Source organism: Vipera ursinii (assembly GCF_947247035.1).
Source record: "Vipera ursinii genome assembly, chromosome: Z".
Taxonomy (NCBI): Eukaryota; Metazoa; Chordata; class Lepidosauria; order Squamata; family Viperidae; genus Vipera; species Vipera ursinii.
In genome coordinates, this window is record NC_139517.1 from 28,053,878 (window position 1) to 28,078,934 (window position 25,057).

The 25,057-nt window shown below is 40.9% G+C and overlaps 2 protein-coding genes across 6 annotated transcripts in view; one reads left to right on the forward strand and one right to left on the reverse strand.

The window, feature by feature from the left end:
- Positions 1-211: 211 nt before the first annotated feature.
- On the forward strand, positions 212-11,707 carry FUZ (fuzzy planar cell polarity protein). 3 transcript variants are annotated; one of them, XM_083378497.1, is made up of 12 exons: positions 212-448; positions 1,437-1,558; positions 2,939-3,023; positions 3,393-3,461; positions 3,909-4,013; positions 5,070-5,267; positions 5,351-5,446; positions 5,928-6,034; positions 6,196-6,266; positions 6,410-6,511; positions 6,964-7,202; positions 10,802-11,707. In XM_083378497.1, the coding sequence occupies exons 2-11, from the start codon at positions 1,476-1,478 to the stop codon at positions 7,167-7,169; spliced, it is 1,122 nt and encodes a 373-aa protein (XP_083234623.1). In that variant the 5' UTR covers positions 212-448; positions 1,437-1,475; the 3' UTR covers positions 7,170-7,202; positions 10,802-11,707. The 3 variants fall into 3 exon arrangements, with proteins under 3 accessions (XP_083234623.1, XP_083234622.1, XP_083234624.1); XM_083378496.1 differs by having other exon boundaries at positions 237-441; XM_083378498.1 differs by having other exon boundaries at positions 319-441; positions 1,495-1,558.
- AP2A1 (adaptor related protein complex 2 subunit alpha 1) overlaps positions 9,446-25,057 on the reverse strand; it is a 35,655-nt gene continuing 20,043 nt past the window's right edge. The window contains exons 10-24 of one of the 3 annotated variants that reach the window (XM_083378495.1): positions 23,140-23,277; positions 22,800-22,982; positions 22,137-22,234; positions 21,541-21,772; positions 20,617-20,781; positions 19,761-19,921; positions 18,992-19,048; positions 16,607-16,678; positions 16,097-16,179; positions 14,245-14,335; positions 13,994-14,116; positions 13,323-13,439; positions 11,721-11,790; positions 10,860-10,994; positions 9,446-10,615 (exon numbers count right to left, since the gene is read on the reverse strand). In XM_083378495.1, the coding sequence (XP_083234621.1) occupies positions 10,538-10,615; positions 10,860-10,994; positions 11,721-11,790; positions 13,323-13,439; positions 13,994-14,116; positions 14,245-14,335; positions 16,097-16,179; positions 16,607-16,678; positions 18,992-19,048; positions 19,761-19,921; positions 20,617-20,781; positions 21,541-21,772; positions 22,137-22,234; positions 22,800-22,982; positions 23,140-23,277 (1,803 nt within the window). In that variant the 3' untranslated portion in view covers positions 9,446-10,537. The remainder of the gene's footprint in view (positions 10,616-10,859; positions 10,995-11,720; positions 11,791-13,322; positions 13,440-13,993; positions 14,117-14,244; positions 14,336-16,096; positions 16,180-16,606; positions 16,679-18,991; positions 19,049-19,760; positions 19,922-20,616; positions 20,782-21,540; positions 21,773-22,136; positions 22,235-22,799; positions 22,983-23,139; positions 23,278-25,057) is intronic. The other 2 variants (XM_083378493.1, XM_083378494.1) reach the window with 2 other exon arrangements.

Sequence of the window (25,057 nt, forward strand, 5' to 3'; positions counted from 1 at the left end):
ATGCGCACATGAACGAGCCATCAATTTATCTTTCATTCCCTCTCGATAATTAAGAGTTCTTTTACTTATCCCCTTCCTCCCCGGAAAGAGTGAACGAATCACAGACCGGTGGGAGGGGGCAAAGAAGAAAAGAACCAATCATGCATGAGCACTTGTTACCATAGCATCAGCTGTGCTTACATCCCGGCATACCGTGGATTACTCAATATGGCGGCAATGAGTTCGGATAGTAGGAATGTGGTGAATATTAGGCAAAAAGAATAGAAAGAGCGGAGTCTTACATTCCGTAGAGTTGCTCCCGCTGCCAGTCTAGTGTGGAAAAAGACTGCCAGTCTCAAGATGTGGGAAGAGGCGGAGAGTTCCGTGACCTTGTTGTGCCTTACTGCCAGTAGTGGAGTGCCGTTATACTGTAGGAGCAGAGGAGGGTCTACAAAGCAGCAGGTGAGAGGTATCTATCCTGCTTTTTGTTCCAAATGATAGCGAATGAGTTTAAGAAATATTTATTTTGTGGAGTTCTCGGTGTCTTGAGAAGGGTTGTTTGCTTGCAGTTACTCAATAAGTAACATCAGTGGTAGTGAATGTGGAGCTTATTCCTTGTTCTCCAGCATCCAACACTCAGATAAGCAGGGATCAACATCAAACAAACAATCAAGCAGAAAACAATATCCTAATCAAAGAAAAAACCACACACCCACCAACTATGGCAGGGCAAGTCACTGTATATTAAAAGGTAGCAAACTCCACCCTCACTAGCACATAGGACATAATGAAATTGGCAATCAAACAACCAAATTCAGAGAGCAACAAGGACTTCCACAGTTCAACTATGAGCTACATATGTTCTCTTCTATTGAAAATATATGCTTGCCGAAATTTTGCATTAGTCCAACAGTCTAAGAAGTTGTGTAGTTTAGTTGGGAACAGTGATAGTTCAGTGCTCAAACACTTCAATTTTTTAAAATTAAAGTTTTTAAAGCTTAGCATGATAAAAAAAACTCAGAAGAATTAAAAATGCTAGTCATCCAGGTTATGAAGATTGGTAAAATGATATGATTAGGGGACTGGAGGCTAAAAAATATAAAGAACAGTTGCTGGAATTGGGTATGTCTAGTTTAATGAAAAGGAGGACTAAGGGTGACATGATAGCAGTATTCCAGTATCTCAGGGGTTGCCACAAAGGTGAGGGAGTCAAGCTATTCTCCAAAGTTGGACTAGAAGGCCTCCGAGATCTCTTCCAACTTATGCTATGCTATGGTATGTCCCTAGTTTGGCAAGGGCTCTGCCATAATCCATTTTGCTAAGAGTTTTCTGTTAAGAAAAGTGAGGGAAAAACAGTAGCAAATACCTAAATAGGTAGTTCAATTGCTTGGCTGTCTATTGTCATTTCATATGATCTTGTATGAATATTAAACTAATGTTTATCTCTCCTTTCCCAGTTACCCTTTTCTGTAATTGGCTCCCTGAATGGGGTTCATATGTTTGGTTCCAATTTAGATGTCCAGCTGATAGCAGCCCGTACAGAGAATACTCACGTGATGTGGAAAGTGTTTCATAATAGGTATGCAGAATCAAGATTATGCATGCCCCCAATTGCCATGTTGCTAGCAGGCGGTCTGTTTCTTCAGTAGGCATTAATGATTATTGGCTAATTTTTACAATAATTAAAGATCTTTCAGATTTTATAACTTGTCCTTTAGCATTAACAATTTTAGAATACTGAAAAAATTCAACTATTTTTAATTGGTTCTGATTTCCTAAATTTCTCTTAGTATGAAGTGTTCTAGCCCTCTCCATACCAAATCAAATTCTTGAAGGAGAAAATTGTGTGATAAGGAATTAAAGATGCCTGTAACAATCTGTTTTATAATTTTTGCTGTTTTCCCATTGGCTGTTGATAAGCATGGAATTATATGAAATAACACATGATCCTAATGGTACTCAATATTTATTTTCTGGAATATTGGCTATTACATAACTACTTACTTCTGATTTGAATAAACTAAAATCAAAACATTGATATACAAATAGCCACAATTCAGTTTATTTTCTTATTTAGATTTTCCAACTCTTTCATGATACAACATTGGGCCTTCTAACTGAAGCAGGCATTCTAACATATTGATATTATTATAACTTTTATTGCATGGTGAGACAGCCTAGAGAAAGGTTTTGTTTCATTCCACAAGTTTGCTTAGGTTCAGGGAGGTTCACTTTGCTATTTCTTTCACCAAAGTGCAATTATTTCAGTTGAGGAGGAATTAGAAAAGGCTAGGGTTAAGAAATTTGTTCTTTATTCTTGTGTCTCGAGATATATGCTGCCTTTTTTTTAGACTTCTGACATCTAAACTGGAATGGTTAAAATGAGAAACAGCTGAAAACAAGGGTAAACAGGGAATCTTATTTCATTTTCCAGTTCTATTAATCTTCAAAATGTATTTTATATTCAGAGAAATTCTTCCAACTATTTCAGCTTTACACAGCTGAAATCAGCAGTTTTTATTCATATTTTCAACTAAATATGTTTCCAGAGCTCTTAAATATACAATATAAAAATGGGGAAAGATTGGAATGCAGGAAATAAAAAACAACTTGAGGTATAAGTTCTTATTTACAGAGTTGTTATAAACATTGTTCAGAGAGTAGATGGAAAGATGTTCTAACAAAATTCTTTTCCTACTTCCATATTCATAAAGCTATTTTTACTGACTGTGGACTTTCCTGCTGAGTTAAAGTATTCCTACAAATTATCAGTCTCTTGCAGCTATCTTATCTATTGTTAATGATTTTCAAGTTCCAGTAAGTCTTGGAGAAATATTGGGTTTCTTCTACATAATTTGAAAACCTGCAAAATACGGGAAAGATATATATCTGTCTATCTGCTGTAAATGTTTGGCACTCAAACACTCTCTTCAATTCTTCTTTTGTTTGTTGTTCCCAGCATCACTCTCATTGCATTGTCCTCAGAAGAAGATGCCAGTGACTTTAGTCTTGGAAGGCTTCTTGAGAATGTTTTCAATGCCATGGTGAGTGATCAAAAAATGATCTCTGTACAGGAACCTGGAAGAAAACCTAGTCTATTGGGCAAATAAATAATTCCAAGTAAAACAGTTGAATTATATGCACGTATATGTTTGTGCATATGCTTAAAAATCCTATGAGCTTGTACAAGCCAGATTTTTCTCATCATGGTAAATTAAATGTGATGTAACCGGAGTTTCTTTTTCCAGTGATATAGAAGATTGGCAAGTCTATTTTTACAGGAAAAGTTTGTAAGATTAAGGATAATTATGAAAATTATCTTTCTTCCTGTGCTCTTATTCTCCCTTCTAAACTCACCTGATTTCCCGAGGGCTTGTTTCTACATCTGAATGGCATGATGTATTTTAATACAGGTACTAGTACTGGGCCTGGAGGAACTAACAAATATTCACAACATTGAGCGTCTCAAAAAGGATTTAAAGGTAATGTCTGACCCAATTGTCACTAGAGATATGAACAGAGGAGTAGGTGTATATCATATTATGAAAATGGAAGGGAAGAATGTGGGCTGCAGAGTAAATTTTACTTAGGAGATAACGAGTGATTCATTTTTTAGGAAATGTTTGCTTTTTTTGTCTATAAGAGACTTTGATCAGTTGAGAGACTTCTTGTGATGTTGCTTTTGTATCAAATCTTATATAGAGGAACTTTTTATGCCTACTCTTTGCCCTTAGAATGACCCGCCTTTAGCTTGCAGCTTATATCTTCTGCAGGCGTGCAGGACTGTATTACATCAAGAAATTCTAGCAATGGAAGACAGTGAATTAGTGGTAGCAGATTTTTCACTGTTCATTTCACTGCCTAATAAACTAAATGTTTGGTATATTTTAATCCTTGGCCATTTAATTATTTCTTGCACAATTCTCTAGTCATGTTATAAACTGATTGACAGTTTCCTGGAGCCAGCCAAAAGCTGTGCTGATCTGACCCAGTGTGTGGAATGTGCTGTGATGCCTTCCCGAGCAATTCTGCAGGTGAGACAGTCTAATTTTCTCTTCCTCCTTCAGCATGTCTCAACACATTCAGTCTTTCAACCTGGGATTTTGGAAACTGATGGAAGAATACTTCGGAAAAAAATAAATCTATGAACAATTTCTCCCTCAAAACACTTACCGGTATTTCAAATTAACTTAGAAATGTGGAGTGTTTCAAATCTGAAGCTTTAGTTCAGGCATGAACATAGGTTTTACACCTGTTGTTGCTTCCTTGCCAAAGCAACAACATTTCTGGATTTGTACAGTAGCTGTTTAATCAGAATAAGATATAAGTGGAAGTAAAGGAAGTGTTGATAGTGTCCACTCTAGTCATTTCCTGCATCTTATCATGTTTGTATTTATATCTCATAATGGATGATGAGTTACAAATTGAGAGATAAGGGAAATTTGGAGAAGTATCTGAAGGTGAGGCCTCCTATTCTGGAAAAAAAAATTGTTTGAGAGGTGGAATGTAGTCATCCATAACAGAAATGCAGCAGGTCAATGGCTGTTCAGAGTCACTATATTTATACTATTGGGAATAGTCCTGGCAACATCAGGCACTGTGCAACTAAGTACAGATTTGAGATACGTGTCTGAAGATAAACACCATTGCTTTGCTATGCAATGAATCCCGTGTTAACCTCTGTAAGCAGACTAGTCTTTTAATTTATTCTAGAATTATAAGTTACAAAGGTGCTCATTCCTCTTTGCCTGCCTGTGTCCCACAATCACTTTGTATTATTAAGGCAAGAGGAATTGCCTTGTCTACTGACTAGATTTCCAGCACTAGCAGGAAATAGTATTTTGCTTACAATCTTATTTCCCTTCCAAAATAAACCAAGATAATTTGAAAGTAAATGGAAAACTGAAGAAAGTGGATAAAAGATAATTAGGAGTTAGAAGGAACTGTCCACTTTTCTAGATATTCCATCTAGTTTATAATAACAAGGCCTGGCTTCTTATCTTTTCTGTCAGTGTTTTTAATTATTCTGACTTATATCCATTACTTTGCATAGATAATCTTAGTGCTGTCTTGTTCTTTTCCTGATCCAGGAATGCTTAGAAGCCTTTGCCTCTGCAGCAGAATCCCGGTTTGGTTGTCTGCTTGTGGGTGGTCATATCTTATGTGCAACTGAACAGTGGTGGCAGCTTGCAGCCCCAGAGGCCATGCTACTGGTGTGGCTTGTACATTCCCTTCCTCCACACACTTCCCGCGATCTGCCTGTTTACCTTCCCCAAGGCAGCCCCACGGTGAGCAGGTTAAAAATTTGAGGAGGAAGTGAAAACACACAAGTCCGTATTTCTGATTTTCCCCTCTCCCTTTGTTCCAGTAGATTCCCCACCGTTTCCTGACTTTTCAGCTTGTGCCTGATATGGAAGTAGTTTTGCTCTGTGGGCCTAATCCCTCCTTACAACGTCTGACTGATGAGGTGAGTGTGCTGTATCTCAAATGTATCTGATCTGTTTATCTAGAAGAGCAGTTTTATCACCTTTCCTAAAGTACGCTGTTGATTAAAGTTACTGTTCTATTTGTGGTCCATTGCTGATTTACATGATGGGCTTAATGAAGTCAGGCTTGGTCAATAGCATGCAGCTCAGCTCCTTCAGATTAAGGGCCACAATACAACACCCACCCACCCCCAATTTCTGGGGGAGAGATATGATAACATTTTTCATCTGACTTCGGAGATTTTAAGAATGGGAATAGGAGCATTTTATTTCTTGGTGGCCTTTGCTCTCACTCATACCCTTTAAAGTCCAGACAAGTAAAAAAAAATCAACATTAGTGGCCATTTGCTGTTGACTTTTAGTGGCGATTTCAGTGTGCTGGGGTTGCTTAAGGGATAGCAAGATGCCTGTTGATCTGCAGAGTTGGGGCCAAATATCTGTTGAAGCTTTTTCTTTCCATAGCTAGTTAATCAGTTTTGGCAACCACTGCTGGATCTGCTGAAGGCAAGTGCCAGAGACCCTGCTAGATGCCTACCACCTGGCATTGTCCTTTCTCCTAGTGTCCTGGGGTGAGTTTCAAATTTCTGGCTGGTCCAAGAAACTGATTTCATTGAGGATGTGGACTCTTAAACCACTTTCTGTCCTCTCTTTTTAAAATCTCCTGTGGCATTCAGGGCAATACTTTTACCATTCTGTCCCAAGATATAAACCATGAGCTCATTTTTTACAGGTTACTGCTAATTAATCAAGACCAGAGGAAAAGCCTCTTTACGGTGCATCCTCATGGGGCTTCAACTGAAGGTATGGCTCAGTCTTATACTAGGAGAGGACAAATTAAGGACCCCTTCTATTTTAATAACTGAAAATCATAAAACACTGACAATTTATGGCACATGAAAGGGTGGCCTACTAAAATCTCATCCTGATTTCCTCCCTTCTTACAGGATCTGAAATGTCCATGAAGAATCGGCTCTGTGCCCTCCGTTCTTTCTATGTTTTAGTTACTTCCTTATACTTTCCTGGTGAGAAGCAAGAAGAAAACACAGGTATGTTCCCACCTTTCTGTTGAGAGAAATATTTGCACACTGAGATTTTAAACATCTGGCTGTTCATAAAAATTGGCAGAACTCCTGTGTGACTAAAAGAATCAATAGGCACCAAGTTATTTCCCACCTTGTGCTTGTATTGCACATGACAAATTAGTCACTACATTCTTTTAATAAAACTAAAATAGTTGAACGTTGAGATACTTTTTGGAGTAAATAGCAGTATTTTTTTAATATCTAATAGTGCATGCTACAGTTGATCTTTTTGTTGCATTTCTTCGGAGTATACCAAACCTGAGAGGTTCCTGTAGAACATAATCAAAAGACCTCACAGGGTGCTGTGGGGAAATACGATGTGGAAAATACATTGGATGTGTTCACCGTCTTGAATTATGTGTAAAAGTAATAAAGGTGGAATATAAATAGAAGAATAAATATTTTCTTTTCTCCAGTCCCTCTGCAGGAGGACTTTCATGCTGGTTTCTCCCACTGTCCTCAGCACTGTTATATGGTCTACACTACACACAAAGCCTATGTTATCCATGGGAGGCAACACCAGCTCTTCTTAATCTTGAAGACAGATGTACCTACCTTTGCTTTACGATCTTTAGCAACCTGCACACTACAGGCTCTCACAGCTGAAGATTCGGCCTTTTGAGTTGCCTTGTTGAACCCGATGAAATTTGGAGTGGTGAGCTAGAGCCCCTCAATATAGTTAGAATGAATTTTTTTTCATTCAAATGTTGTGATGAAATTTTCTCTGTGCAATTGATAATTGGGCTGCAGAGAAGGAGTTTGAATTTATGGAAGTACTTTCAAAAACAAGAGAAAATGAACAATCCTATGCAGTTCCATTCTCCTTCCACCCTCTTATGTCAGTAGGAGACAATACAGCTAACAATAGCTGTAGGTAAGAATTTTGTCTCTCATAACTTAATGAACATTATGCACTTGCATAATTTTGTCTTTCTATAATAACTTAGTATACATTATACATCAAGAAAGGTGCTTGGGCCAGTCTTAGCCATAACCATGATGTGTAGAATACAGCAAATAATCTTGAGAGCCAGTTTAGTCTAGTGGTTAAGGCACCAGGCTAGAAACTAAGAGAGTGCAAATTCTAGTCCTGCCTTAGGAATGAAAGCCATCTGGTGACCCTGGGCCATCCACACCCACAGCCTAATCCACCTCACAGAGTTGTTGTGAGGAAAAGAGGAGTAAATACTATGTAAGTTCACCATCTCGAGTTATTTATAAAAATAATAAAGGTGGGATATAAATAAATAGGAATGCAAGCTGCACTGTGAAAGTTAGAGCTATAGAACTAAATTTTCCTTTTAAGTTTCAGCATAACGAGCAAGTACACTTAGATTTGTATATCATTTCATAGTGCTTCACAGTCTTCACTAAGTGGTTTTACAAAGTCAACATGTTGGCCCCCAACAATCTGGGTCCTCATTTTACCAAACTCTGATGGATGGAAGTCTGAGTCAACCTTGGGCTGGTCAGAATTGAACTATTGGCAGTTGGCAGAATTAGCCCGCAGTACTGCATTCTAATCAATGTGCAAACTTTCACTTACAAATAGAAGAAAGCTCTATGTATTAATCGGTGGAGGAGAGGGAAGAGAGTTATGTTAACTGAAATTGGTACTACCCTTCTTACAGTATTTACAGCCAGCTGTTGTACACTATGCATTTGCTTCTGTCATTGTTTCATTAGGACATGCACAGAGCCTTGATCATATACAAGTTTTTTTCACCGTATAATAAAAATTATACTGAGTAGGGCCATTTTGATCTACATACTTTAAAATATCCTAATGAGTTTTGAGGGAGTTAGGCCAACCAAACCAGGCGGCCAGATGCAGAGGACTCTCATTTGCATCTTGGACACTGAAGTGTATGGGGGGGGGGTAGAGTCATCATAGTGAGTAGTATTTTTTTCTCTCCAAAGACTTTGGTCATGATACTGTTTGTGTTTGGCCTTAGGTGTTGGAAATCTCAAAGGGCAAAGTAATGAGAAAGTGGAATTTTGCAAAGACTGTGCTTTCTAAGGGAACGTAACTGAAATGATTGTTTTCCATTTTAAGTGTTACACTTTTTAAAACTATGGTGGGAATGGAAAAAGCACAGACTTTTCAAGATGCCTTCCTCCACTATTGCAGGTAGTTCTCACACTAATTGGGATTGGAATGTGGTTGTAGGCAATATTTGTAAATATGACATCATGCAAATTGAGGACCAGTCATGAGTACCACTTATTCAGTGTCATTGTAAATTTCAATGGTCACTAAACAAGTGACTTATGAGGACCATCAAGTGAGGAAGACATTATTTTCTTCTGCATACATAGTATAGAATAACAGAGTTGGAAGGGACCTTGAAGGTCTTCTAGTCCAACCCACCGCTCAGGCAGAAAACCCTTTATTATTTCAGACAAATGATTGTCCAATCTCTTCTTACAAACTTCCAGTGTTGGAGCACTCACAACTTCTGGAGGCAGGTTGTTCCACTGATTAATGGTTCTAACAGTCAGGAAATTTCTTCTTAGTTCTAGGTTGCTTCTCTCTTTGATTAGTTTCCATCCATTACTTCTTGTCCTGCCCTCAGGTGCTTTCGAGAATAGTTTGACTCCCTTCTTTGTGGCAACCCCTGAGAGATTGGAACATTGTTATCATGTCACCCTTATTTCCCTGTTTTTATACAAAGGAAGACAGAATTTCCATACTTTCCACCGCATGGAGAAAGGAATCTTGATGAGGCTCAGTTCTTAAGCTTATATGTAACTAGTTCCATACAATTTAGCTGAACATCCTATTGCAAATGCTAGGGCCAGGCACACTGAAAATATAATGTATGGTATGGAACTATTCTCTATCCATTTCTACCCTGTCCACATATAAAAAGCAGTATGCAACAAATCAGTCAGCGGTGTGGGGGTGACCCAGCCTGGCTTGATTCTGGCTCTCCCCCACTCTCACGGTTTTATTAGAGTCACATGGAGATAGATACAGGCATTCAAAACCCAGATAAACTAAGATGCGCTAGTTAACAGCTACACAGCAGAGTAACATGGAGCCCGGGCCAGCATGGGAAGCTGGGACATCCCCAAACTAACATGATCTCAACCCTTCCCCTCCCTCTCTTTTCCAAAATGCACGGAGGGCAGCATTCCAGAGTCCAAACTCTTGTAACTGCTTGAGGCACTCTTTCCTGGGAATTGAAAAGATGGCGAGTGGAGGCAGAGAGGAAAGACATTTTCCTCTCATTTTCATGTAGTTTCCTTCTAGAGCTGAAGAAAGAGGCAGGTTGCTGTCAAAATTACGTTCCCACAAATACACGTAACTGTAACACTGGAATGATCATAGCAAAGGAAAAGGAGAATTTACATCCCCATCCCTGGGGGAAACACACAAGGCAAATAAACACAAAACAACTGCCTACAAGAATACCCCCTCCTTGCCATATACCCACCCAATCCTATTTCCCCCCAGCCAGCTCAAGGGGAGCCAGAGAAAGCTATCCCTTTCCTCAGCAGAAAGGAGAAAGTCCATGGGTGAGAAAATAAAGATACATACTGTAAACAAAACTAAAATGCCAGCTTAAATCATATAAAAATAGTGGTAATGGGTGAAGAATTAAGACCACAGATTTCAGCCTCATCCCAAAATGAGACGGACCAGTTTACAGCATGGGACGAAAGCTAGCTTTCTTCCAAAAATTGCCCTTTTGCCCAAGGGGGATGATTACTACTGAAAGAATGCCCTGCGCCAATACCCAGCATCCTTCCCCTAACCCAATTTGATTTTGTCCAACCAAGGGTCCATACTTTTGCTCCCCCCTTGCTTATCCCTCTTGATGCTGGCCCGGGCTAGGCAATGAGAACACAGAGGTTATCACAATAACAGGCAGGGAGCGGTACAGTCTTTCCGGAGGCCCCTGGTTTGGAGAGGGTTGGGATGAGATGGACAGAGGCATCTAGTGTGCAGGAATGGCCTCCCCTTCCTATGGTGTGGCAGATGCTTCAGAACTGCTGGGAGAGCAGCTCACAAAGGTGCTTTGAAACGGACTCCTTACTGGTACGAAGGGTCAGCCGGTACATCTGCAGGATGAAGGAAAGCTGGTTAAAAAAAAGAGCTTAAACATGATGTTCCTTCAGTTCTCCATCAGTAGTTTGGTGCTTTGGTACGCTTTCAGCTTTTCATCTTCTTCAGTTTTATCTATATTTCCTAATACTTCCTTAGAGCTCACAGAAACCTGTTTTCCAATTTTTATGCTTTTATTTCAGTGCCTACTTGTATGCCTGAATTCAGGCCTTCAGTCCCAGAGGTCTCAGGAGCCCTCACCTGTGCCTGAGCATTGGGTTCCAGTCGCAGCAAGCATCCGACCTGTAGCGCTTTTGTCTGGATGATCCCAGCTCCTACGTAGTTCTCAGGGTTTGGATCCACCTTGTCCAGGAGTGCACTGCCAAAACCTAACAGCTGTTGGAGGAACAGAATGGAGCTTAATACGATTCATACAATCATAAGAGAGGATCTCACTGCAAATTACGCCCCTCATAGAAAGCTAATAATAGGAGAAAGCTACACTTGCAAAACTGTTTTGGAAGTCTGCAACACAGACATTTATACAACGGCTGCCTCTTCTAGCTTGAAGTTATGCCAATTTTCATAAGATGAAAATTGTGGAATCAGCTTCCCCTTTCCGGATGGCCCCGGATCTCCAGTCCTTTCGTTACGACCTCAAAACATTTCTTTTCCATCAGGCTGACCTGGACTGACGATAGGGGTTTTTTTTAAAAAAATGTTTTTAATATTTTATCACTGGGGCTTGTTAGTTTAATCTTTTTTTAACATTTGTATTATTGTGTTTTATTGTTGTTAGCCGCCCTGAGTCCTTCAGGAGATAGGGCGGCATATAAGTCCCAATAATTAACTAACTAACTTAACAAATAAAAAAAATCTGGTGATCAATGAAAAAAATCAACAATCCTAAATATAATACACTAATATTCCCAATCTATTACTAAACAATTGAAGGAAATGTGTTTCATAATTGCCCTGGACAATCACAGTATCCAAAGCTTTTAATCTTCACTCATCTGAGCAAATTACTAGACATAACTCTAATCTGAAATTAAAATAGCTGAATTAATTATGCTGAAATAAAAGCTTGCAATTTTTTCATAGCCATTCAAAACAACCTACCTTTGCTTTTGTCACTTCTGAATCCATGGGGTGGTTTGCCTTGAAGATTTTCTGAGCTTCCTGCTGTGGCCTGCAGAAGAGTATCAGATCAGTAATTCAGGTCCTATCTTTCTAGTCATCCATCCTGTTTACGTGCGTTCTGTACCTGAATCTTACATGATGGTGATGGAACCATTCATTCAGTCAACAGTGGCAATTTTAAAAGGCAAAGATAAAAAAAAGGCAGAACTTTGCCAAGGTCATGTGATTATTATTCACTGATCAGTTATTCACTGATTATTCAGCTGAAGAATTCTAAATATCCCCACCCCTCCAAAAAACAAATCCACCTCATGTCCCCTTTTCTCTCACAAATACAGGTAGTCCTCGCTTGATGATCGGTTGCTTAGTGACCTTTTGAAGTTATGGTGGATCCTCCAAAAGTTACTTATGACCCATTCTGAAATTATATCCATTGCAGTTGTTTGCCTTTACAACATACCGGCATCAAGCTCCCTTCGTCCTGTGCGCTCCCACAGGGAGGGTCTTCTCAGGGTACCGCCGGTAAAAGATTGCCGGCGGACAATACCCAGGGGGAGGGCCTTCTCTGTGGGTGCGCCGGCCCTCTGGAATCAGCTGCCTGTAGAGCTTAGGACTGCCCCTGACCTTCGCTCATTCCGCCGGGACCTGAAGACCTGGCTCTTTGAGCTCTCTGGTCTGGTCTGAGCATATTAATTGGGATTTTAATTTTTTTAACTGGAGTTTTATTGCAAGGTTTATATAATCCTTTTAATTGATTTTAAGTTTTGTAACTGTTGTATCTGTTTTTTAAATAACCTTGTGAACCGCCCTGAGTCCTACAGGAGAAGGGCGGTATATAAATTGAATAAATAAATAAATAAATAAACTGACTACAGGGGTGCTGCAACACTTCCACCACCTATCTCCAGGTCCCCACAGGCCTCCGCCCCCGCCCCCCCTCTCTATCTCCTGTCACCCATCACACACTTGCCTTTTGAAGATTTCAGGAGCTTTCTGGAGCACTGCAATATGAATGGCTGCATGGTGCATTTTTTATTTCCGTTTTCTAAACGGTTGCATCGAATTCTAGTTGCTGAAGAAATGGTGGCTACTTCTGGAATCAACCCCCATGGCTGCCTGACCTACTGTGGTTGCACAGCACTGCAGACTTTCTAATCTGGTGGATGGGGTGGGGGGGGGGGAAAGGCCTATGGGGACCTGACTGGGGAAAAAAAGGGACTTTGGGAATCCAGTGGGAAGAGAGAAAACAGGGCCAAGGATTGTGGGGATTTCAAGGGCAAGAAACAGAGAATGGGATATCTCGAGAAGGGGGAGATCTTGGGAGGCCAGGACAGGCAGACCTGGGCCTACTCTAGGCCTCCCTTGATTTTGTCCACTTACAAAGCATCTCCTGCTCCACTTAACAACCTTCACATTTGTTTAACAGCCACATCAGGAAGAATAAAGTTTGTTAAGCAAGATCATCTCAATGACCATGCGACTGTAATGGGCAAGCTCCACTACGGTCATAATTCGAGGACTATATACAGACTATAATTTGTGAATCCTCATTTCCAGATATTCCATATTGTGAAAACTTACAAGCTGAGTTGTTTCCAGCGCTGGAAAAAGTCTTGCGACTGCATCTCTGTTGCCTGGAAAAACTTGTTGACAGTGATAGGCAATTTGAGAGTGAGATTCTGCAATGTCCCACCATAGCTATCAGAAATAAGAAATGAGGACAAACAGACCCATGAGTTCATATTATTTGATAACATTACTGACAACTTTAAAAGGGGGATAAAGGCAAGAAGAATGAGGTTAGTGTTAACTACTGGCTATACCCATTTCCTAAGATTAGGGGCCCCTGACTATCAAAAGTGGAAGCAGGTTTGGGGGATTGTTTTCTGTTGGGGGCTTTCTAGAATATTGACCAGTCTAAGCATATTTTGAAATAATTAGCAGAAATGTAATAAATTTGTGGCTGATGGAATTTTACAAAATGCAGCTCACGGAAATGTGGGGGACAGGGATGAAGCAAAGCAAATGCTTTGTCAAGGCAAAGATTAAGATGCAAATTAGTGATCATTGGAAGTATTGCTTGTTTAGTTTGGCCCACCCTCTCCAGCTTTTCAGATTCTGACTCTTCATTATTCTCTGTTCAAGCACAAAGGTCTGACCATAGCCACTTTGGAATGCCTTTGATTACTCAAATATAGAAACTCTTTCTTCCTTAGAATTGAAGATTAGGCTGAGATGTCAAGCAACAATACCGGAATTTGATGTTGATAAGGGGGGCCTCCGTGAAATCGCTCAGGCACTCAATGTTCAGGACCTGTTGAACTTGAGCCCCTCCCTCCACCAGTGGCTCCACTGCTTTCGTCTGAATGTTGAGCTGTGCACTGGGCTAAGGAAAAGGTTAGCAGAGCTTCTGAGCAGTGCACAAACAGAAAATCTGAGGACTTGGAAGCCACCCCAGCAAAGTCGTCTTTTTCTCACTGCTAGCACCACACATAAAAGGATATGGTTCTGCAGGTCACCAGGATAGCTGACTATTGGGGTGAAACTCTGGAACTGGACGGATGTTTTGTTCCCATAGAAAAGGTACATGCGGCCTGGAAGGATGGAAATATATTATGGGATATCTGTGGCCCATACATTGCATTACATCATAGTTTATTTAATTACAAGTGTCTGAATTCAGACAATAATCAAGTCTGGAGTTGATATTGCAATGACTCTGGTATCAATCAGAGAACCCCCAAACCAAAGTAAATGTAAAAACAATATGGTGTGATTTTTGAGGGACTAAACATCTCACCAAAAAAATCTAATTATTCTGAGATTTTAACTATTATTAAAGTATATTTCTGTGGTGCCATCAAAGATTACTGCGTTCATTGATTAACTAATCTACAAAAAAAAGTGGCCTGATTTAATTTAAATAAATCACACAAACTGTTACAATTAAATAATTTGTGAATTCAGTCCCATTTGGCTAGTGTTAGACTGGAAAGAATACATCCTTCTCACAATCCATCAAAATTAGGGCTGTGCCATTCCCCCACCCACCCCAACGTATCTTTGTGCTAGAAACTGTCATTTCTATTTATCAATTCCTTTCCTCCTTTTCTCTCTTTTGCTTAAGTTTATGAAAGTTAGGCAAAATGTTCTTCTCTTTTTTCAACTGTTACAGTTAAAGACTATGGATTCACACAAGCCAATAAGACACAAAAAAAATCTTAAAATGCTATTAGGCTTCATTCATTTTTGCTACTTGTGGCTTTGTGAGTTGTATGAACCATTCTGTTTGGTTCCTGTTCAACAGATTGCGCAAATCCAAAAAATGCATTAATTCAGTATTAACCCATTATTTATTAAATGTGTTTGTGCAGATAATGGATACAACATGCAGAGTAGAAAACCTTCCTGTCTTAGGGCACTATAATTGAAACATCTGATAAGCGGTATCACACAATAAAGTTGATTTGAAATATTTTTTTTACGCAAGATGGGGTTCAGTTATAGAGTCTGGGGAAGGGCTGTAAAGATCAAGCCAGACCTAGCAATGACCGCTGTACCTTTTTGTAAGGGGAAAGTATCGGGGTGCTTAACACTGTAGGGGGACTGCCTCTCTCCAATTAATCTACCCATTCCATCAGGTCTATCAGAAGGGGCATGCTTTGAGTCAAGGAGATTCATTGGGCAGGAGCCAATAGAGACCCTTTTCTGCCATGGCACCCACCCTCAGAAATGTTATTACTCCCCAAGATGAGAGAGGCCCTAACTCTGCTGGCCTTCCAGAATACTCTGAAAACTTAAGATGTGTCATTGGGCTTGGGAATCTCATGGAAATGTGAAGCCGATTAAATGATTTGTGCGGTGTAGAAGTTTAGATTGCATTCTCTCTTTATCTTTTTACTGTAGCTTTTAACTGTAGTTTTTAATTGGTTTTTGATGGCTGAACTTAGTTTTGATTATGTGTGCCTACCAGAATTACATGCAAATAGTATGGGCAGCCATATACATTAATTGTTTGCCTGACTGTCTAGAACAAACAACTTAGCGAATACAGAAGATTTTTTTCTTGAGCTTCATGGCTGTGTGTGGACTAGAAACTGGGTATCACAAAACTGTTCACCTCATATTGGCTCCTCACAGAAATATTATGTTGAGACCAGAATATATAAATATATAAACCTAATATCCACCTAGCCATACAATATGTCTTCCAGTCTTCAACTCAATTTCTTGTCTATAATGTATCCATTTTTTAAAAGAAGGTTGTCCTCATATAAGGACAAAGGACATGGTTGTTCAGAGTCTTGAACAAATCTGAACTTGCCTATTGTACTCAACCTACTAGAAATACTTACCTAGATTCTGCCGGAATTCTGACTTCACCCCAATTTGCAACAGCTGGTTCTCAAAGAGCACCCCATTATTCTTACAGACGAACCTGTGATAGTTCATGAAGATTTGATTAGAAGCAGGCAGAGACTACCTATTATTTGTAAACGTACATGACATTTCTCTGGTAATGTCAGCCACTTTCCCCACATTTACCAATTATGATATAAAACCATTCATTCATCCCTTCCTTCCACTAAGATATCGAGCTCAACCTGTTGATTCCTTAAGCTCATGCATTAAAATTTATCTACTAGGCAGAGGTGACCAATTTTTCCCCAACCATCCCATCTGGAGAATGCTTGCTGGAGGTGAAGTTTATGCAACAGGGAATGATGTCGACTGAGGTTTCTAGCATCAGTGTTTCAGGCCAGAGGAAGCCATACCATGCGTATGTCAAAGGGGAGCGGCACTTAGTCCAGTCCCCACCCCAAATCCCAGCATCCAGGAGTCGCAGTCCTACCCCAGGATCTTACTTGTGAAGCAGCTCATCGGCCTCAGCAATAGGTAAAGCAGAGTCCTCAGAGACAGAAGCAGCACCCCCTGAGCTGGTGGTGGTGAAGGGGCATAGCAAAGGGGCCAGCAGTTGGCAGAGGCAGGGAAGAAAAAGAGCAGAAAAGATGAGTCACCTGGTATAGCACCATGTTAGTATCAGAAAGTGAAAAGGAAGAGGGAATCAAACCACACGCATCTAAACATAGAGAGAACATGCCACGGACCAGGTACCAAGGCAGAAGGAGAACTGTGGAGTATTCCTGAAAAATACCAGAAAAGGAAAGGTTTCCAAATCCTAGCTTTTCAGATATTGTTTGATTCCTACTTGCATCACCCCAGACCAGGTTTTAGGGAGATGATTGAAGCAGTAATCCAACAACATCTGAACTCCTGACCCTGTAAAGCAGGGGTGTCAAACTCAATTTCATTGAGGGCCGCATCAGCATTGCGGTTGCCCTCAGGGGGCCGGGTGGATATGGCCAGGGTGGGCGTGGCCTACTGGGTGGGCGTGGCCAGCTCTACATCGTTCGCATCAAGGGTGCCTATGGGGGCCTGGGCAGGAGTGGGACAGATCTGAGGGTCTCTGGGCTAGGGCCCAGGCAGTGGGGGCCGTTCCCTCACTGTTTCCAGGATGGCTTCGCGGGCCGCATGAAACCACTTCGCAGGCCAGATCTGGCCCCCGGGCCTTGTGTTTGACATGTCTGCTGTAAAGGATGAGAGCCAAGCTACCTTTTATATGTTATGCTTTTATATTTTCACTAAAGAATACAAATTCACATTCCTCACATTTAAAAGCCAGTGAAAGAAAAGAAGTCCAACATTTATGGGGACCAAGAGTTTTTCCAATATATGGTACATTCTCTATCATTCTGAACTGACCTAATTAAAGTATTGCTTCAAATGGATTGTCATCTAGAAATCCTTATGCATAATCTGGATTTCCTGACTTCTTCAAATACCACAATTTATTCTCAATCCTAAGAAACCCAATTCTGAATTGTCTGACTCAAGTCCCTTGAAAGAGATTTCCTATGTCTGAAACCCATAATCTGCCCTACTTCACACTGAAGCAAACCAATGGCTCTCTCATTTCTACTCAAAGGCGCTTGACTTTCTAGTTTCCATGTTCTGGATTCTGAAGTTCTTGGTCATATGAAGCACAGAAGGAGTTTGAAACAGTTAGGGATTAGGATTAGATCAAATGGTGGTTTAGGAAAAGCTTTAGATTGCAAACTCTACAGGCTATAGCAGTGATGGCGAACCTTTTAGAGACCGAGTGCCCAAACTGCAACCCAAAACCCACTTGTGTATCATCAGGTGCCGGGTGGGCGAGGCCCATTGGGTGGGCGTGGCTGCAGCGGTAACAGCAGATGGGTGGAACTAAAAAGTTCAATCAATCAATTCCAACTTTGCGAGATCTTTTTTCCCCCTGCGGGAAGTTGAAATTGATTGATTGTTTAAACCTTTTTTTTTCTTGCACACGGTGGCAGAGGCCTAAAGTGAAAAGATTTTATAAAACCCAGCTGAAGACCTAGAACTGGGGCGACAGTGCACATGCCTACAGAGAGGGCTCTGCGTGCCACCTTTGGCACCCGTGCCAAGGTTTGCCACCACGGGGCTATAGCATCTTTCTGGTAAGTAAGGATTGTTCTTTATGGGGTGGGAGGCAAGGAAGCACTTAGTAAATATGTGGGTATCACAGAAAATAGGTGGCCTCTTTTTTTGTTACTATAACAATGTCAAGACTGTTTTAGGAGTACCATTATGTAAAATGTTTATTTTTTCTCACCTCAAGTAAGAAGAAACCTGCTGATGATTTTTGGCAACTATGGTTGACTTAGACATTCCATATGGCCAGACTGTCTCCTCCTAATCTAGCAACACACCAAGAATGCCCTGGAGTGTTTCTCACTCCACTCACCTTTTCTATGTAAACCATTATTTTATAAGTGTATCATAGTTTCTAATATCCAAATGGACAGATTCTTGCTCCTGCAATCTTAATTCTAAATTTTATCTTGGAAATCATAAAGAAATCAAGGGGTAAACAGAAGCAAAATGCCAAAGTTATGAGTAGCACATGCTTACATTTGGCTATTTCCAGCTGAATATGGGGAATAGAAAAATGTCCCCAAAGTTTCTTAAAAAAAGGATTCTGATGCAGAATTTGGAAAAAAGGAAGGCATGGAGCAGGTATTCTGGGAGGTAGTTCTAAGCATATGGGTGAGCAGTGATACTGAATAGAGCAGAAATGGGACAAAGTTAGAGCACATTTATAAGCTCTTGTATAGAGAATCTCTACACATCACATGAGAGAGAGAGAGAGAGAGAGAGAGAGAGAGAGAGACTGATTTTCAACCCCTTACTCTGTGTAACCCTCCACCAACAGGGATGCAGGATTCTCAGGAGTTGCCTCCAAGTCACTGTTTCGTCCAAGGTTAGAAGTGTGGAAAGGAGAAAAAGAGAGAGGAAACCATTCCAAAAAGGCAGCAGAGAGAAAGAGAAAGAGAGAGAGAGGGGGGGAGGGAGGGAGGGAGGGAGGGAGAGAGAGAGAGAGAGAGAGAGACAGAGAGAGACTCACACACAAGACAGAGAACAAGGCAAAGCCGTGAGAAATGACATGGGCTACTTGCCCATCTTTACAAAGGAAGCCCCAAACTCCCAAGCTACTCGTAAGTGAACACCCGTAGTTCAATCTTGCCTATTCTTTCCAAAGATGTATGTATAACATGGTAATTATTACAAACACAGGCACTTATATATCTACCTACTTTGTCCCTCTTACTCTTGGATGAGGATCTCAAGCACAAGAAGCCCTCCCATCAACGGCTACTCAGATTAGATAGCAGATGATGATTTATCCTTTGAGCTGGAACTTTCTCCATGGAATAAGGCACTCAACCACTATGATTCATTCCTCACCAACGTCCATGGCAGTTATATAGATCAGAATCTCTATTCTGGATAGATAGAGCAATCACTCTTGTAATCCTCTGAGCTCCCAGAAGTTGTCTAGAAAAGACTGGCACTCTCTCGACAACAAGATGTGCTTAGGCTGATCCAATGCGTCGATCCCTGTTCTGTTTCTTAGGAAGTTTGGGGCAAAGACAGCCTGGACCTGAGTCACCATCTCACCTTAGGAAATTTTCTTCTGCACCAGAGGCCAGGCCACTTGTGGTAGATGGGCTGTCAGAGAAAACATCCACTAGAAGGTTGCCAGTGGGGGCAGGGGCACCAGATGCAGTCGCTGGTGTGGCTCGGAGACCTAACAAGTCGGCAGATGGGGATGGCGTTGACTGCAAGAGGAAGAAAATAGTAACGGGCAGAAAAAAGTGTTTTCCTGATCCTAACTTAGAAACTGAACTCGGTTATCTATCTCTACCTTAGGAACAGGAATAAAGATCGGCTCTTGGGTCCTTTACTCCTGTGCTGTGTCAAGATAAAATATCTGCAGTTAAAGTATTCCTGGAAGTTCCATATCAGTTTCATTACAGTTCTTTACTGTGGGATTTAATGACCCTGTTAAAATGTTTGCAAAAGTTCCATGTTCAGTTGACATGAAAGGCAAGGGGAAACAGTAAAAAGAATAAAAAAAAATGCAAACTAGACTTGAAATTAAATCTCAGATAACACAACTCATTTGTCTGCCCTCCGAGATATGAATTTAGCTTTTGGCAAAGACCAAGCAGGAGTAGAAAGGAATGCTACTATGGACGATACAATAAATTACATATGACAATCGAAGAACATCTACTAAAATTTCGTATCGTACCTACCAAAATGTCGGTGTAATTGAAGGAAATGAGTAGGGCATGAAAAATCATGTTTGATAATCTGACAGGGGTTGTGAGAGATCAGAACTTATAATTCTTACTCCCTGTGCTTCCCCTTCCCACAGACTTCACATGCAGCATCCTTTTTCTTTCTACAGAGCCTTCCAAGCTCCCCACTCTCCATTTCCAGCACTGTCTTTTTTTTCCCCTGCACTCACAGCAGTGCTGGCTGAGGGCTCCATGCCTCCATTGATTTCAGAATTTGAATCTTTCTTGCCATCTTCTAACTCGCTGCCAACCCCAGGACCCTTTTTTTTCTTCAGTTTTGCCAAGATGGAAGATTCACGTTCAGGGAAGGGTGGCATCTCCTCCAGTACTGTAGCCTAAAGCAGTAAGGGTGAAAATTGGAAACAAGTACCAACGTGCCCTGTCAATCAACCCTGTACTTATGAGAAAAGACTGGAACTTGGGAGTTACACAAAATAATAAAAAAAATCCTGAAGACAATGTGTCCACCCACTGCATGAGAACTATCTGCTTTATTATACCGGCCCTGTGTAGCCATCCATTTTCTCTATGATGTTTGTTCTGCAATGGACTAGTCATCTGCTTGGAACGTCTCTAATGCAGAGTAAGTGGCTTGAAAGTCACAGAGGTTCCCCATATATCTCTTTTAGACAATCCCCCTCCCTCCAGCAGTGTGATTTTGCACTTTTTAAACCTCCAAACATTGCAAATAGTTGCATTATATTTTTTTGGGATGACACATATTGGTTGTAGGCAATGCATTTCAATCCCAACTCTGCTCCTTAAAGGAAAACAAATAGGCTAGAAATTTTAGTTCCACTTCCTTTGGAGGCATCACTGTAATGCACTTCTCAAAGGCCAATATTCAACTGAAGTTCCACCCCAGCCCATTCCACTATCAGGTAAAAGGGTAAAAACTGGCTTTGGACCAAGTACAAAAATGCAACACTTTTGTTTCATTCCACCAAAAGAGAAGTTTCATGTTTTCTCTTTTCCAATGCTCTCCGAATCTTCTCAGATTATGGCTGCAACTATTTATAAGGGGGGAAAAAATAAGAATTTGTTTTCCCTGAGAGATGGGGCTATCGGTACCCCTCTCTCAGTTCTTCCCTCACCAGGACATCAGTGCTGGCAATAGAACTGAGCTTGAGGTATTCAACAGCACGTTGCTGCAGTTCCACATCAGCATTGCGGATCTGGCTGTCTGAGCGTAGAACTTCCTGAATGGTGCCCTTTGTTTCAGGGAAGAGATTTATGAACTTGATGTAGGTAGAGAGAAGTAGGGCCCGAGTAGAAACACTGCAGAGATGGAATTTGGAGTGGAGGAGGTTGAATTGAACCAGAGGGCTAGTGGAGAAAGGAGAACAGAGACAACATGAGTCAGAGCCCCTGAGAACTTCAGGTGAGGAAATGTGAAGGAAGCATTCTCATAGGATTTCCTCACAACATCAAAGAACAATGGGACAATCCTCCTTAATTTAAGTGCCCCATAATATGTAAAACAAGAGAATGATGAAGCCCTCCAGATGTCCTGAGGCTGCAACTTTTGGAATTTTCTTTAGTCAGGCTGGTTGGGAATTCTGAATGCTACAGTCCCAATACAATCCCAGCATCTGTTCTCTCCCCTCCCTCCATAGAAGCCACTCTTATCTCACCTTACTCCACCCTACCCCCTATCCCAGGTCAATCCATTTCCTCTCATATTATCCACCTGGAACGGGGATCTCCAGCAATGAGGTTCCCAAATTCCCCAAGGATGTAGCCTCCAACTTTCACCATGTTCTCATGACAAGCAGGAGCCTGGAGGGCCTAGAAAAATAAAAGCAAATACAGTGCATGGTGGGCAGTCGGTAGATGCAACTTGAAAATAAACCCCTATTTTTGTTTATTATGACATCATTGCTTTTATAAAGAAGAGCAGGTTGGATATTCTTTGAGCAATTTTCCTAACCAATCCCATGAGATCAAAGACTTAATCAAGTTTTTCAGACTCTTTTAGACTGACTGATAAACTCTGACACTCCAGAATCATATACATTCAGCATCAAACATACTGCAAAACTATATGTGTATAAAGCTCAATAGTTATACCTTCCAAGTTCATAATATTGCCTTGACAATCAGCCGTAATCTACTTTAGAACACTTAATTTTATTCCCTAGCATCAATAAATATTTGTAGACACTGAAGAGGCTCAGTCCTTATTCCTTATCTATGGTCACATATGTTTGAACAATGAAATAAGAATGGACAATCCATCTAGTTTTTATAACCAGACTCACATACTCACAAAGGGAGGGAAAAGAAAGCCTTCTCCTCAAAACTCTAGAGAGGTAAGAAGGGATAGCCAATGTCCCAAGTCAAGACCACCCACCTCAAAGACTGTCTTGGCTGCATAACCTTGCACATCATCCCGGTTAATGACAATCTGGATGACACGGTACCACACCTCCTCACTCACATAGTCACCAGCAATGCGGATCAGATTGAGGATGGTATCTACATACCAACTATAGTCTACTGCGTACTTCTCAGCTAAGATGGCCACCTTCAGTACCTGACAGAAGAAAAAGAAAATGTTGCTGCCAACTCCCAACTGGTCTGCCCTCTCCATATCAGTTTTCATGTTGAGGCAGGCATTTTGTTTCTCTGCAATCTAATGAGATGAAAAGACCCAGGTTCCTCTTCCCAATGAGTTGGCAACCCCTACTCACAATCTCTTCGCGGATTGAGTAATCTGCTGTTTCTAGGTAGCTAAGCATCTCTGAGACGATTTGCTTGGCATTTGTACGGTCACACATCGCATAGAGAAGGTCGGCAGCTCGCTGGCGCACGCTCACATCCCGCTCCGTCTGTGAAAGGAGATGGAGGTTAAATAGAGACAAGACCTTTTTACCTTCAGCATTAATTAAGTGCCAATTACACCTCCAGTTTAACTCAAGCAGATACAGGTCGCAAAATGCATTAATGAGATCAATGCAAAAGGAAGAAAAGTATGTCATATTTAAAAGATAGAACCAGCCCTTTCAATAGGATTTTCTCTTTCTTATTTTCTCCCGTTATCTCAGTTTTGTAGTCCATTACTGATCATTAAACTAATAAGAATTCCCAAAAGACAACAAAAGGAACAGAGGTTATGGCAATGCAGCAATGTGGTTCCTAAAATCTAGATACTGTAAATTCTGTATATGAAACAGAATTTTCAGTAAGAAAGAAATTTTTAGTCAGACTCAAGTAGTAGATAGTTGTAGGACTCAACTAGCAGCGCTCACTATAGACTTAACTTTTTCTGTTAAGATTCTGTTTCTTCTATGACTTGTGCAAACTGATTTCCAGTTACGTTTCTAGGTGAAATCAAAGGACGTTTACAATCAATAAAGCGCTACATGTCTTGGCAGCCAGGTACTTGCAGGACTGCTTCTCTTATTGAAACCAACACTTCTGATGCATTCTTCCCAGAAAAAGCTACCGGTAGTTCTCCTATGAGATGAAAGGGGGCTGTGTCCTGAAGACACGTTTTTACACCTATGTCTCTGGAGTAATGAGACAGTCTTACTTTAGAAGTTAGAGCAGCTTGGTAATCTTGCCATAGTTGATTAAAACTGAGTTCTTCAAAGTCATTTGGGGATTAACTAGAGCTGGGATTTTCAACCGGTGGTACGCGTACCACTAGTGGTACATTGGTACCTGGCAGGTGTTACGCATATGACAGGTTAAAGAGCACTGTAAAAAAAAAGTGTAAAAGTGGATGAGGTGAAGCAGCAGCAGCGCCGCACAGGCTTGTGGGAAAGTCAACTGGCCCAGGATCAAAACGCGCAACTCTAGCTGATTGGGGGTGGCAGGTGGCCTCACGCAATCTTCAGGCAGAGATTCAGCTGGAGCTGCGAGAGGCATTGCCTGCCTGGGTCCTGTGGAGAGCCCAGGATCAGCAGGATCAGCGCATGCAGCTCCAGCTGATTGGGAGTGGCCTGGGTCCTGCTAAAGGGGAGAGAAGAGAGGATAATAAAGGGGGGTGAGAGAAGAGAGGATATTAAAGGGAGTGAAAAAAGAGATTATATTAAAGGGGTGAGATAAGAGAGGATATTAAAGGGGGTGAGAGAAGAGAGGATATAAAGGGGGTGAGGACTACCTGTACTACATACTTTTTTCCGGGGGGGGGGGTTGGTCATCAAGTTTTTGACACCTTGCTAGGCGACTGGTGGTACTTGAATATTGCCATATTCTAAAAGTGGTACAATCGGTGAAATGGTGGAAAAGCCCTGAACTAGAGAACATTATCTTCAGTTAACAGGAAGTAATGTGTAATTTGTTTTAGTTTAGCACTTGTGGACATTTTAATTTTCGTTATATTTGAATTATGTGTTAACATCTAGGGATCCCTGTAGACTACAGCAGCAATATGTAGATGTAATAAACAAGTGGCAAATAAATGCAGATATGATTTAACTCCACATACATATCTATTTTTAAAAAAACTGACCCCATTGCCAATATTTTCAGGATTTGTCTAACTTCCTTTTGAACTATAGAAAGAAACAAAAAACCTAGCAGGATACTAAAGTCTAAACACAGTAAATTTATTCTTGGATCTTTACCAGGCGTCTGACATTTCATCAATGTATATTGAAGTAA